The following is a 14,809-nucleotide window of genomic DNA, read 5'->3' on the forward strand; positions in this document are numbered from 1 at the left end:
TGTTAAAACGTCTTTAGTAAAAGTCAGAGCAAGACTTCCATACTTCACTGCTTGTGATAGGTTTCATAACTCAAGTGATCTTTCAGAGAATATTTGAAAGAACAGACAACGGCCAAAAACTCATGCTGTGGCAAGGTCAGGATGAAGAAGGAGATGAAGTGAAAGGGAGTAGATACTAGAGGTTCTAAACTGGTGAAGATTGTAGAAAGGCAAGGTGAGGGGAGAGAAAGTGATGTAAAATTTTGTCACCTTTATGTCACCTACAGGTCCATCTGCCATATATTACAGTCAATGAGAATACTAATGTTTAATTCATGCACAGTGCCAGAGCATCTAGGGGCACTAATTTAAGATGAAGACTGCACAACTATAAAAAAATAAGCTGCCACTCATGCTCCTTCAACTCCAGGAAGCTAAGGGGCATAAAGAGAGTGGATGGGAAGAAATGCTACAGTAATATTTAGATATATTGTACTGTTGTATGCATAACACTTCATTTCAGTTTGTTTCCACCACTATAAAAGTACTGGCACTTGTACAAGAGTCCTCAGATAACCTAAACAAACAAAACTAGAGACAATGAGAAATTACAGACAGAAGGAGTTGCCAAAAGAGGGCAATGGGGACTGGGAAATGGGACGGGAGTTATTGGAAGAAAAGAGCTTTCCTCCCCTACTACTTCCACATGCATAACAATCATATAGATTCCAAACTGCACGGTTGTCGGTTTCGAATTTTTTAACAAAAAATGCAGGGGTGATAGATGCAAAAATACAATATATCTACTAAGGTCTTCTTCCAATTATATATGGAATAGAAAACTTTTCCTTTTTACTTACAACTATAGCTACAGCATTAAATGCATTTCTCATAATCTAGGAAAAAATGAAGTCCATGGAGCTACATGAAAATTTGTGCAACATTACAGCTAGTGTGGTATCCTCTAGGCCATAGGACTGGTTACTGCCCATGCATATACATGAACTTGCAGGGGAAGAGGGGCTAGCTTTTGTTTAACTGCATGCAAACTGTTTACCAGATAACAACTCTTTACACCATATCTTCTGTCAAGCTCTGCGGCAGATTTTAAAGCATTTATTTTAACTCACTTCACTCTATATTTTGCTTTTGTCTATTACCTGATAGTGGTACTGGGAAAAGATGGTATCACAGCCCCATCAGCATCATACCATAACACAATACACTTGGTAACAGATTTCACATGAGTGATTCATACGAGGTGGGAAGTGTTACCCTTGCGCAAGATCACAAAGGAACCATGTGGCTGAGCCGAGAAATGAGCATCAGGTTCTGCTGCATTCACATTTTGTTAGACTTTCTTCTGCATCTTCTATACTTATCTTCTTGGAAAGCTCCAGCATGGTGAGTCGGTTAGGAACTCAGTAAGTTTTGTTCTTTTCTTTTCCAGTGTGTGCAAAATATGATTTTGTTTTGCAATTGGCCCCTGAAGTCCCCTTCTAGCTGTTTAGGTCAAGGTATATTTTTGAGGATTCACACTTGAACTTCATGATAGCTTTCTCTTCAGATGCAAGACACCGGCCACTTAAAATGACATTTGTATTCACTCATTCCATTTACAGAGCCTTACTAAAACCAAAATGACAGGAATAGATAATTCTTCTATCTGAAACAATCTGACAAAGAACAACACTGTCACATTGTGGAAATGATATTTGCATAGAGGTTATAAAATACTTTTGGTAGAACACACTCTTTTCCTTGCCCAGTTGCCAGATACTGTGTGCGTACCCCCCCCCCCCCCCACTAAAATGCAAGTGTGTTTTCAATAATCCACAAAAGAAGCCCAGAACAGATGTGATGATAAGATATATAGTAAATTTGTGTTTGCATTTGACACAGGGTTGTGGAAATGATTCCACAATCTAAAGTATATCAAAAGCAAGAAATATTACTTTCATTCTTATAAAAATTCTGTTAAGCCTTAGCTCTTCTACATATTGCTAAATCTGGGCCTGTGAAACCTTATAAAAATATATTGTGGTGTTCTCAATAATGCTGAGATTCTTCATTATCTTATTGTTATGAAATAAATGATTTCCACATTATTCTGCAATCAATTTATGTGGCAAATTGTTTTGTTATAATTGTGTCACCTGACTGAAAAAATAAAGCTGGATATCACTGAAATTCAGACTGCACTTCCTGTATAAAGAAAATTCATCCCTACAGCAGCATAAGCAGTGACCTTAAGTCCATAATTATAGACTGTGCTCACCCATGGCACTTCCTAGGCTCTGCCAGTTTAATTCTAAACTATACGGAAGATTCACAAGTCTGATTTGACAAGATTTGGACCAGCTTATTCTTTGAGACATTCATGGCTTTCTACTTTTAATTAAATGCAGTACACAAACAGTCTCGATGGCTTATTTTAAATTACTCATAAGACAAGGAGATAATCTTAAGGAACACAGATTACAAGCAGATAGATTGCTTATATTTTTTTTAATTTTTCAGCACATGCGTTCATTTAATCAGAAGTTAAGATAAGCAGCTGTTCTATCTTTCTGCTACTTTATGTTGCAAAATGCACTTTGCCCTTTTTTCCCCCCAAAACCTGAATACATTATTTTACATAAAAATAAGTTAATGTTCTCAGTACATATACACAGTGACGACTTCTGCTCCTGCCTTTCTGTGCTCAGAAAAAATCTTCATCATCACCTCCGCCACATGCATGAAGAACTCTGCTGACTTTCTAGTTGTTCAGCATCCAATTTATAATTGGTTCCCCTCCTTGAAGTGCAACTCATTACAGTGTATTAACAGAGCTCATCACTACCACTTTCTTTTCATCTCCTGCACTTGCAGGCTGTTAAACAAGACAAGACTGGAGAGTGAGTTTGAACACTGGACCACTGCTAAATGTTCAGCACCAGGGAGGATGCTGACTCCCTGGTATGCCTTTGGGCCAGCAGGAACTCTCTCAGATAATACCCAACTGTAGTTTGAGTAAGAACATACACCAAGGACCCTTTCCAAAATGCAGTATGGACAGGAGTGCATCAGGTTTGTCTCCTTCCCCTTTAAATAGTGCTCCAACACTATTCCAGCAGCCTGCACACCTTAAGCATCCCTAAATGCCCTTGTGCTGCACTCCCTGCAGCACATAGCCTCCGTTTCATGCCATGATAACACTGCTGTGTTGGGCTGCACTACAGCTTTCACATTATTTCATAAAATTGGAACAGAAAAAAAACATAATAATGATATCTGAGCTCCACTGGGTACCACCTGGGGCCCACAGGAGATAAAAGGCCAAGTGCTATGTAGTGTACGCGGAGTCAGTCTGTGTTACTAGGCCTCAGTGCTGAAAGCAGTCTCAGTCCTGTTTTTCTTTGTGGGTAGCTGTTCTTGCTTTTGTTTTTTCCTCAGCACTTATACTGACACAAAAAACCCCAAAGTCTAACCATTACCAGTGACCCAGAAATCCCACTGAGGTCATTAGAGAAGTGTAACACTCCCAGATGCACTTTTTAAGGCAGTGCACTTATCAACACAAAGAGAAAGCAGTTTCAAAGACGTGCAGTCCTAAGGAGAATTATATTTCATGGTACAACTAAATGAGGAGATGACAATCACACAACAAAGTTATCTAGAAATAATACATTAAAAAACTAAGGATATGCTCAAGGACTCAGCTTGAAATGTAGTTTCCTATTGGTAACAAGTAATACCATATCCATGAGCGAAGCATTAATATTAACATACGTCATGTCTTTCATCCCAAAAGAAAAATCCTCAGGTCTTATACAGCTAACTCTAAAAGGTGACAGCAAGTGCTATTACTGATAATAAGAATATTCCTTTATTTCTGCTTAATATGTTTTGTTATTTCTGTTGTTACATTTTCTATAAGCTCCAAACATTTCAGTTCAGCTATCTTGTCTGTATAAGTAAGAAAATCCCATTAAAACTGGTTTACATGAATCTTCCTGGGCCTATATCCAAGGAAGACCCAGTATTCAAATCTGAGCAGAAAAGCATAACCTCCTCCATTTCTCCTCTGGCATAAATCTAACACAGAGTGATCCAGTATCACTATACAGCTACAGAAGCAGGCACGAAAATGCAGGCTGAAAAGAAAAAGATCATATACCTAATGTAACAAAGAAAAACTGAGCAAGAAAGGTTTAAGTCACAGATGACTTCTGTAGCAACCTAGCAGTAATGAAAGGATTTAAGCATAAAAGATTATTGGCAAAGCTGCAGAGGAAAGAACACTGAGATGTAAGCACTGGTACGTTATAAGCCTAACTGTGGACAGATGGGGAAAATACTGCAAGGACAAAAATCAAAACTGCAAGAAAAATAAAACAAAAAGATCAACTTGAAAACACAGACAAAGTGGACAATTCTAAGGTTATAGTGACAAAATCTTGAAAGAGCTGTATTTAAAACATGCATAGTGTGTGTACGGGATGATTTGGCCCGTGAAACTTACAATTTTATGTTGCATGTTACAAATAAAAACTGGCAAAAATAAGACTTTTTTTCTTGTAACGCTTCGACTTTGTAAAAGTAAATATTAATATGAGACAATCTTAAGCAAAGATGTAGCTGGAATCAAATTTGATGGCATCAAAATAAATGTGGTCATGGTTGATCTGTGGTATTTGTATTCTCTGAGTAATAACTACAGTTCTGTAGAAACAGACTTTTCATTACAGGTATGGAGGATATTTTCTAACATACACAACTATAATGATTCTCAAAGAAACTGTGTAAAACTTCTCCTTCAGTACAATTCCACAAATTTGTATACAAGTAAAAAGCATGGTCATAAGCTTTCAGGTACTGGCATGGAAATTCTCTGTTCCCATTATCATCAAAAATTCTAATTCTCACTATTACAATAATAAGAGTTACATATAGTGTGTATGTCTGTGTGTAAATAATGGGAAAGAATTCTAGCTCTTATGTGGTGTTCTTCCTCATTAAATCTTTTAAAATATTTTACAAATGAGATCACTAACATTTTTACAGAGAAGGAAACAGGCTAAGATTTTTTGAAAGTCACTAAGAACCAAGGATAGTGGCCAATGACCAAAGCTAATGACATTGGCATAAAACAGAAATCATGTCTCTTACGTCCTAGTCAGAGTTCTATTCTTGAGGACAATAGAAGGGTATGCCAGCAAAATGAATAGATAACAAAAGTTTAGCCAAACTGCAATTCCAACTGCATCCTGACAGTTATTCTGATGTGTTTTAACTTTCTATGCTTTAATTAAATTGTTCACTTTCCTCATCAAAAACTGCTGGAAGACCTACTGAGAGGGGAAGTAGAAGGAGAACAATTTTTAAGACAAGAAACTTAGCATTAAATAAAAAAATCCCACAAACTGCCAAAGCTAAAGACAGCTGAATACAAAGGCAGATTCTGATAACCTAGGAAAGGGTTTACTGAGGGAAATTAAACCCCTCCCCACTATGCTACATCAACAAAGCTAGTTTGAGAGAGAGGAGGATAATGGACAAGTTTCTTTGACACCTGCAAACAGATACAGCAGATAGGCAGGGAAGACAGGTGCATAGGAGAGCAACAATAGCATTAGATAAGAACTATAGATGTGATTTTTCTAGGCCCAGAAGGAAAGCTCTTTTTATCTCTCAATAGATTTAAACTGTGAATTTCATCTCTGAGAAGTATGATAAGAACTAGGACTTGCTGGAGATTAAAGCACTGACTGCTATGGGAAAATTAACAGCTCCAACGTAGGTTAACAAAATTTATCACATTCCCTGTTGTGCACATTGCCCCAGTACACGATTGTTAAACTTTCTCACATTTGGGCTGTCCTTTGCAAACATGGCAAGTTAGAATTTAAGATTCATCTCAGCTGGGTTTGAGGTTACATATAGGAAATTCTGCATGGCTCTAATGCAGCAGCTCTTCACTCTCTGAAGATGAACTAGTCTATGAAGCCAGACTGCAAACCATACACAAGGCTGTTATCACATTCCTCTTTCCCATCATCTCTGCCTTTTTATATTGAGCTCCTGAACTAAGAAAAGAAATGAAGGAAAATCAAAGAAGCAGAGATACAATGATAACACCATGGAAGGTGACTACTGGACCACTTTGGAGGATACTAATTTATTTATTATTCACAATTTGAGAATTCTTTTGACACATTATAAATTACAGGCAGGCAAAAGAGAAATGGAAGCAAAAAACCCCTGCTTATAGCTTTAGGCATGTTTTAATTTGCTTCTCAGCTCTGCTTAAATCAGCAATTCAACTTTTATACATTTGCTGAAGTCATAATTAATTAAAACCAAAACAAAATATATTGGAGTGATTTGCCTGTCTTATATTTCTAAAGTGAGAATAGTTTTAATTTGTTTATGTGGGACAACATTGAAAGGCATTTCTGTTTCATTTCTTTACTGATAACTCTGGGAAATATTTTTTTCTTTCATGCTGGTTTCAAAGCTGTTGCCAACGGGCTTTCTTTCTAGTTCACTGGGTAGCAAAAATACAAAGCAATACAGCAGACTTTCGGGGCCTGAAACATAGTTATTTGCTTATGGGTTGGTTTGTGAAATGCCAACAGGTAGCACCACTGAAAACAAACATAAGAAGAACCTATATGCCATGCACTATCTTGTCCTTCTGGTCAACCTTGGATTCAACTTTTTTAATCAAAACAAGATCAAAGATATCCACAGTCTTGAGAAAGCTAAACGTCTCCCTCTACAGTAGCTATCTTCCTATTTCAAGAAACAATTCCCTATTTCGAGAAAGCCAAGCTTTCCAGTAGTTATTGTATACGGCTTTTAAGTTAGTTTCTGTCTTGTATCTGCAAAAAAAATCCCCTTTTACTTCTACATTTTGATTCTGCAATATCTACTCAAATTAGTGTACAACCTATTTACAGTCACCATGTAAAACGTTATCTCTGCATTTCTCAAACATCATTCCATTTTCTCTCTTCTGTGTAGTTCTCCTACAGTTGTAACTTGTGCTCTCCACAGGATGATATTTCATTGACAGGGCAGTAGTAACTTGCAGTACCATATAAACCGAGAAAGCATATGACTTTGATGTAAACAAAGGCAGGAACTGTGTAGTTGTTTCCCATTTATGTTGATTGAAAAGGGTGGAATTCAAACAGTGACTTCTTTTAATGCCATTTCAGATGCCCTAGAGCAACTAAGACTCTGAATGAAGATCTGCTATCAGGCGTGCTTATTTGCAATTTTAAAGGCCTAAAATCAGTTCACTTCCCTGTCACAGATTTCTTGTGCAATATGGTAGGAGATGAGTACACATATCAGGAACGTGTGTAAGAGAAATTAAGAGAAACGTCCTCAAGGAAATTCATGCTGGGATGGGGTGAACTGCTCTCTGGAGGTTGTTCTCTTCCTAAATAACAGCAAAAGCCAAAAAAACCTGATTCTTTTATGACTCAGTTTCCATCTGTAAAATGGAAAAAATGTTAATTAGCATCACAGGCATTAGTGGATGAACACATTACAAATTTGGTTTTAAAGAGATGCCACTGAACTCAAATAGATTTGCTCTAGATTTTATATAAAAGCAGGCCTTTACTTCCGTGGATATTAAAATATCCTATGACATAATATTAACCAAAAAGAATGCTGAAAGGGATAGTATTATAAAATCAGTCTACCTTTGTTCCAGCTTCAGAATATTCTCCTTCACTGGGCAATTTTCAGAAAGCCAAAACTTTGATAAAAACAAGCAGAGGGAAAAAATAAAACTGCAAAGATTTACGAGAAATAAAACCTTTGTCCTGGAGAAATAAAATGAGAGGAAAACAAATGCTAAGCATTCTAAAGGGAACTGCTCTTCCTTCAAAGTAAGGTAAGCTTTACCTGTCTATTTTCAGAAGTCAGCAGTCTCAATTTATTAAGGTAAGGGTATGTACAAATCTTATTGGCACAGCTGGGTGAACTTGCACAGCCTCTGCACCAAAACTTATAGTCCAGGAAATCTGCAAGAGTCACTGGAGCATCCAATACAAACTGCATGTCTTATGGAAAAAAAAAATCCCCAGCAAACTATTTTACAGCATTTAAAAGTCATAAATGCTCCCTTGAACCTAAGTTAACTCTCCTCTGGAGGTTCAATCTTTTGCCAACTGCCTGACGAGTATGCTGTAACTTTTGCAGGGGATCTCTAGCAGGTAACAAAATAGGCAGAAAGAGGGAATGAATTTCTTAAACTCAGAGAGAGAGAAAGAAAGAGAGAGAGGGAGAGAAAGAGAGATCATGCACATGTGTATGTCTATATATTAACATTTGGGGACATCTTTTCCATCAAGCTAACAAATTTTGACAAATATATCAACCATTCCTTAAATATCTGGAAAAAACATGATTCTTTCAGGATAAAAAAGGTATGATTTTAAAATTCGGTACTTTCAAACAGCTCCATTATGAATAGGTCCTTTCGTCTTTCTTCTGATTCCTGACGGAAGGTTATTTTAGTCTATACTGCCCTGGCAATTTATAAATGGCACATCCAATAGCACTTATGTTTGATTAAGCTAAAGCTGTATATTTAAGACATTTCACACACACACACATACACATGCACACACACACACACATAGAGCTCCTCCCTACACTTAAATATATATATACAGACCTATACAGTGAAAAGGGTTTCAAAATTATCTATAATAACATCTTAAAAAACAAAGAGAGAAGAACACAACCAACAAGAAGAACTGAGATATGTAGCATCTGAACTGCAGTATAAAAGCACCTCTAAATTAAATGAGTATTTGACTGCTCAGGTTTTAATTGAAATTGCAACATTTTGCTGAACAGAATAAATTGTCAACAGCCCTGTTTTTCATTAAAAAGCCATCGTAAGTACAATTCCCAAGCAAACAAAAAGGCATCTTACCTGGGTTTGCTTTCTAGAACAGCAGAGTTCAGGGAATGATTACAACTTAATGCATTTTCTTTGTATAGCAAAGAAATTTTATTACTGCTCTTGTTCTGTCCTGCTTACATGTATATGAATACCACAATATTTTGCTCATACTCTTAAACCTTTGCTTTCTCTAAACAGTTCTTTGTCAGTATATGGAAAACCTTAACCAAAATCACAGAACCTACCGTGGGATAAGAACCAACCAGCAGGGGAAAAGGTATCATAATCTGTCTTTTCCATTTTTTCTTTAAAATTGTAAAGAACAACAGAATCCCAAAGGTGATCCAACCAATTCTTGGGTTCGCCTAGACTGCATATTTGATATAGCCCTGTGGCTGTCTCCTGACCTACATTTCCCTGAGGGTTGTAAGCTGTGCATTGTGAGGGTGCATATCCAACGGCTGGAACTTTAACATTGTGGATTATTACTGAGTAAAGGCACAAGCTCAGGCTCAAGAGCTATGGACTTAACTGGTCATAGGAACAATTACATGGACTGATGAACAATTACATGGACTGATACTTTAACATTTATTTCCTCTGCTAAAGTCACGGAATATTACTGTCATGAGTCATAAGAACCACAGAATCACAGAATGGTTGAGGGGTCACCCAGACCAGGCTGCACAAGACTGTGTCTAGTTGGTTTTTGAATATCTCCAAGGATGGAGGCTCCACAACCTCTCTGGGCAATTTGTTCCAGTGCTCAGTCACCCTCACAGTAAAGTTGTTTTTCCTCATGTTCAGATGGATCTTCCTGTGTTTCAGTTTGTGCCTGTTGCGTCTCGTACTAAAAAGAGTCTGGCCCCTTCTTCTTCACACCCTCCTATCAGGTATTTATACACACTGATAATATCCCCCCTCAGTCTTCTCTTCTCCAGGCTGAACAGTCTCAACTCTCTCAGCCTTTCCTCAGATGAGAGATGCTCTAGTCCCTTGATCGTCTTATTAGCCCTTGGCTGGACTTGCTCCAGTAGCTCCATATCTCTCTTGTATCGGGGTACCAGCACTGGACACAGCCCTCCAGGTGTGGCCTCACCAGGGCTGAGCAGAGGGGAAGGATCACCTCCCTTGATCTGTTGGCAACACTCTTCCTAAGGCAACCTAGGATGCCACTGGCCTTCTTTACTGCAAGGGCACATTGCTGGCTCATGGTCAACTTGCTGTCTACCAAGAACCCCAGGTCCTTCTCGGCAGAGCTGCTCTCCAGCTCTTTGGCACGCGGTATGTACCAGTGCATGGAGTTATTCCTCCCCAGGTACAGGACTTGGCATTTCCCTTTGTTGTTCCTCTCTGCCCATCTCTCCAGCCTGTTGAGGTCTCCCTGAATGGCAGCACAACCCTCTGGTATATCAGCCATGCCTCCCAGTTTTGTACTGTCTGCAAACTTGCTGAGGGTGCACTCTGTCCCATCGCCCAAGTCATTAATGAATAAGGTGAATAGGACCAGACTAAGCACTGACCCTGGGGTACACCACTAGTTACAGGTCTCCAACTGGACTTTGAGCCACTGATCACAACCCTCTGAGCTTGGTTGTTCAGCCAGGTTTCAGTCCACCTCACTGCCTGTGTATTTGCACATGCCTATGAGGATGTTATGAGAGACAGTGTCCAAAGTCTTAACAGAAGAAGTACCTAAATCATACATGTATCAGCTTTGTACACTGCTACAGTCTATACAGTTCGGTAGGGACAAACTAGAAATCTCACAATTGTGCAGCTTCTCTGGGTTTCAGTGAAAGGGCATTGATGTAAGTGTTAAAATTTAGAGATCCAATTCACTACTGCAGAGTCTTTTGATCTTGTAGCTCCACAGATGATAATGGAGTAGCACAATGTTAATCCAATGCTGTTTTGGGGCCCAAAGTCAGAGCAGAATTCTGTTGCTCAGGGTTATGAAAACAAGGGAAGAAAATGTCTATTAAAATATTTTTAAGCTCCAAAGATGACTGTAGTTCCCCTTTCACGGAAATACAGCTTCACAGTGACAGATATAGGTATCATTGAGTACCACTTTCAATCTGACATCTAGCTTTTGTTTTTTATCATTTTGCAAAACATTATTGGAAATTGTTTTCAGGCAATTGCTGTAGTTTTTTTTTCTTTAAAAAAACATAACAAACAAAACAAAAAATTCTAAGAATCTTAACCATTACAGAATTATTAAATCCAGAAGGAAAAATAGCAGCTAGCACGTTAACGGCATTCTGATCTTTTTTTCTTTTTAACAGCTGATACGCAAAACCATGTTTTTTTCAGAAGTGCAAACTTGCAACAGACAAGAAATGACTCTTTTCCCCATCATCTCTCATCTATTTCCAAGACTAGAAAGCAACAGAAATTCTATTTCTGAATACGAATAGATGATAAATATGAAAGTTCTAAATGCCAGAAAACTGGAATTGGAAATGCACTTTACAAGTGTTTCACTCATATTTTACATATAGGCTGTACCATAAAGAAAACGTCTCAATAAAGGACAGAGTTTAAACAACACAATCCAAGGGTCATGTGTGAGGTAAAATAGTGCCAATCCTTTAAATTTTAAGGAGTTTTCTAGTTGTTTGCTAAGTTAAACTTCTTGCTATGATTTGAGTTAAGCTCTCTTCATGTTAATTATAGGGGAAAACTGGAAATTACATTTCTGCAGTCTTAGTAAATACAGTAGTTTTATGCAAGATGCTACAGAAAGTGCATACTTCTGTATCCCTTTAGGTGGAACATAATTCCCAGCAGACCTTAATTTTAAAGGATACCTATCAGAGTCTGGTTCCCTCCTCTACTTTTCCCCACAAAAACTAAATTAGTTTACTCTACATGCTGGTTTATGCTGTTGGTGGAAAACCCAGCACTCACTGCTCTTGGGGAAGTAGAAAGAAGCAGCAAACAAAATATTTGAACAAATAACATGACTAGAATTTTTTCTTCCTAACTGTAAGTATAGCTAAACATTGGAACAGGTTCTTTAGGAAGATTATGCAATGTCCTGAAAGGTTCCCTGAAAGGTTTTAAAAAACAGAGCAGAAAATATCTGTGAAGAATAGTTTTAACAACATTATATGTGTCATAGCTACAATGACGAAGTTAATACTCTCAGTCATTGCAACTCATTATTGGGCTATAAGATGTCAGAAGGTATTCCATGGACCTACTGCAAAAATACAACCGTAAAATAACCCCCAAATTTCCATACACCCATACAAATATCTTCCCCCCCCCAACACACACACATGCATAAAAACCCAAGATGAAAGCAACAGATGAGCATTTAAAGTTTACCCTCATGTTCATCAGGTTGCAAAATGGAAATCATGGGGCAAAACTCAACAAGATGGTGAGGTTCGTTTTGGTATTTTGGAAAGGCTGGGTGGTTCTTTCATTTAAGAAATGTTCAAAAACACTTGGCTAGGTGACTCTGAAGGCACTCTTCCCTCAGGGCCTATTTGCTATGATTTTCTGATTGTGCCTTTTTAAGTATACTTTATTGAGAAGGACATGAAGAGACACATTATCACCGAGGAAGCACTGGTGGATATACTCCTGGTATTAAACCAGTAAGAGCAAGCAGGAATTCAACCTCTTATGCCCCTTAAATTCTTAGTTTCTCCTTTAAGAAGGGCAATAAACTTGACTGTACCCACTGGGTGTTACTCACCTAGAAATACACCAAAATGCCAGCATATTTTCATTTACCTATTTTTTAGAGACATTCCTGAATATATGAGAAAAACCATGACGTATAAATGCTACAGTAAGATGTATATAAAAAAGGGAGGAAATATGTGATTATTCACAATTTGCAAAATTTTGTATACACCACCGTGTCCCTTATATCAGCCAGTTCCGTGATGAGAGATAAGTTTTCCCCTTCTATCAAGAAATACATGGAAATCGATCTGCTCAATGAAACACTCCAGACAAAACAGACACACATTTCTTACAGATTAATAGCTTTGATTTACCTTCATTGTCCCTTAGAGTAAAGTTGGGATTCAAAGAAGGCCCTTCATCAAGAGAAAAATGGAATCTTGCCCCATTTGCAGTGTTATCTTTGTCAGTTGCACTGATAGTCTGAATTACCTGAAATAAAAATTAAGAGTGAATGTGTTTAAATTTGAACTTGACCCAAGTATTACCTGACCTCAGCAGGATTTTCAAACTTAGCTTATTTTAATTTTCTACTTGACTGCTGCCACATTCAACCTATGAAATGACTGGCCCATTAGCTTGATTTCTCTAGCATGAAATATTTTAGGAACCTTATTGCAGAGCTAGATAAAAGCATCTAAAACATCTACACTTTCTGACATTCTGATATGTTCAGGGTGCTGGTACAGAGATTTTCATCATCTACATTGCTCCCTGGTGACTTTCAGAATTACAGTTGTGCCTAAACATATACCTTTAGGGAGCCAAAATTTAGCTTGAACAGGGTAGGTCTACACAGAGCATCATTTGCTAGCACCCCCCAATAATTACATGCAGTTTAATATTGGTAAATAAAAAATAATAACCAAAATGACCAACATATAACACCAGATCGCCATTTAAAATTTCTGTTAGAAATGAGCTTTAAATTGTCAGAGAACAGAACATGAAGAACAGCAGCCACTCATGGTTTGCCCCAAAGGAACAGAATTAGATGTAGCGACCGTGTACTGGCGAGGCATTTTGAAAGGTAAGACCTTTATCTTTCAAAGCCCTGATGATTTTTAAATTTTAATTTCAACCAAAAATGAGCTAAGCTTTCGGAATGTATGACCAAGCAACATTTCTGCCTCTGCTTTTACATTCATGCTGGGCATGGAAGTTGGAGTGCCAAAGCAGAATTTAATAAAGGACATTTTTGTGATACATCCAGTGAAGACCAAGCAGACTGTTGCACAGAGCTGACAGGGAAAAGTAGAAGGTGGAGGGAGAAGTGCTCTTCTCATGAGAATTTTTCTGTTCAGTCAGTCCTGACTATTTTAAAATGAGAAAACAACACACAGTTCTCAACCTCTATTCACGTAAGTGAAGCAAAACAAAAAAAAGTACATTTTGAAGCTAGTAAACTGCAGTGATTGGTCTATAGACTATATATGCCTGAAACTGTTAAACAAGTTAACAATATTACTGATAATTACACTGCTGATAATTGATAAGAATATTTTTGAAGTGTGCCATGATACTTCTTTGCCAAGCCATAGCAGAATAAGATCGATCTGAAACATGTACAATCTTGAAGTTTGCCAAAGGCATGGCAACTTTGGTGAAAATTTTTGGTAAAAGCTAATCATTCTCTATCAAATTTTGAGAAGATGGAAGGAAACAACTAACATGTAAAACCAGAAATATAACATTATCTTAGATGCACATATTTAGTTGATAATGTTGAGACGATATGAGTCCAAGCGAGATAAAAAGGATAGCTGAAAGAATATTTTCAAGCGAACCAGTTTCTGTTATTACTCAACTACTAAAAATACTGATAAATACTATCAGTATTTGTTTAAAATTCAGATCAGTGATCTTAGAAAAAACATATGAAGTTTATTAAATATTGTTTATAAATCTTTAGTATGGCTTATCAGTGAAAAATAAGTCATTTTGCCATATACTTTCAGCTTTTCTTTGACAACCTAGTAGATAAACTTTTGTCCTGTTGCCCTCTCTTACATAAAGTGTTCAGTGACATTTTACAGCATCTTGCTTCAAAAACATGCCATTTTGCACAAAAAAACCCTTTGATCAAAGCCTCAGTGCTTCACTAGCTTTAAAATGTACTTGAAACCTTTCATAAAGGTTCATGTTTTCTAGAGGGAAGATTTTAAAGAAGTTTATTTTGAAACAAAAGTGTGCATCCTCTTACTA

The 14,809-nt window shown here is 37.4% G+C and overlaps 1 protein-coding gene across 2 annotated transcripts in view; it reads right to left on the minus strand.

Moving 5' to 3' along the window:
- The window catches only part of CDH18 (cadherin 18), a 254,107-nt gene that overhangs the window by 9,139 nt on the left and 230,159 nt on the right, over positions 1-14,809 (minus strand). For both annotated transcript variants that reach the window (XM_064506877.1, XM_064506876.1), the window contains exon 11: positions 12,919-13,036. In XM_064506877.1, coding sequence (XP_064362947.1) covers positions 12,919-13,036 — 118 coding nt within the window. The remainder of the gene's footprint in view (positions 1-12,918; positions 13,037-14,809) is intronic.

The sequence above is a fragment of the Dromaius novaehollandiae genome, chromosome 2, assembly GCF_036370855.1.
Source record: "Dromaius novaehollandiae isolate bDroNov1 chromosome 2, bDroNov1.hap1, whole genome shotgun sequence".
Taxonomy (NCBI): domain Eukaryota; kingdom Metazoa; phylum Chordata; class Aves; order Casuariiformes; family Dromaiidae; genus Dromaius; species Dromaius novaehollandiae.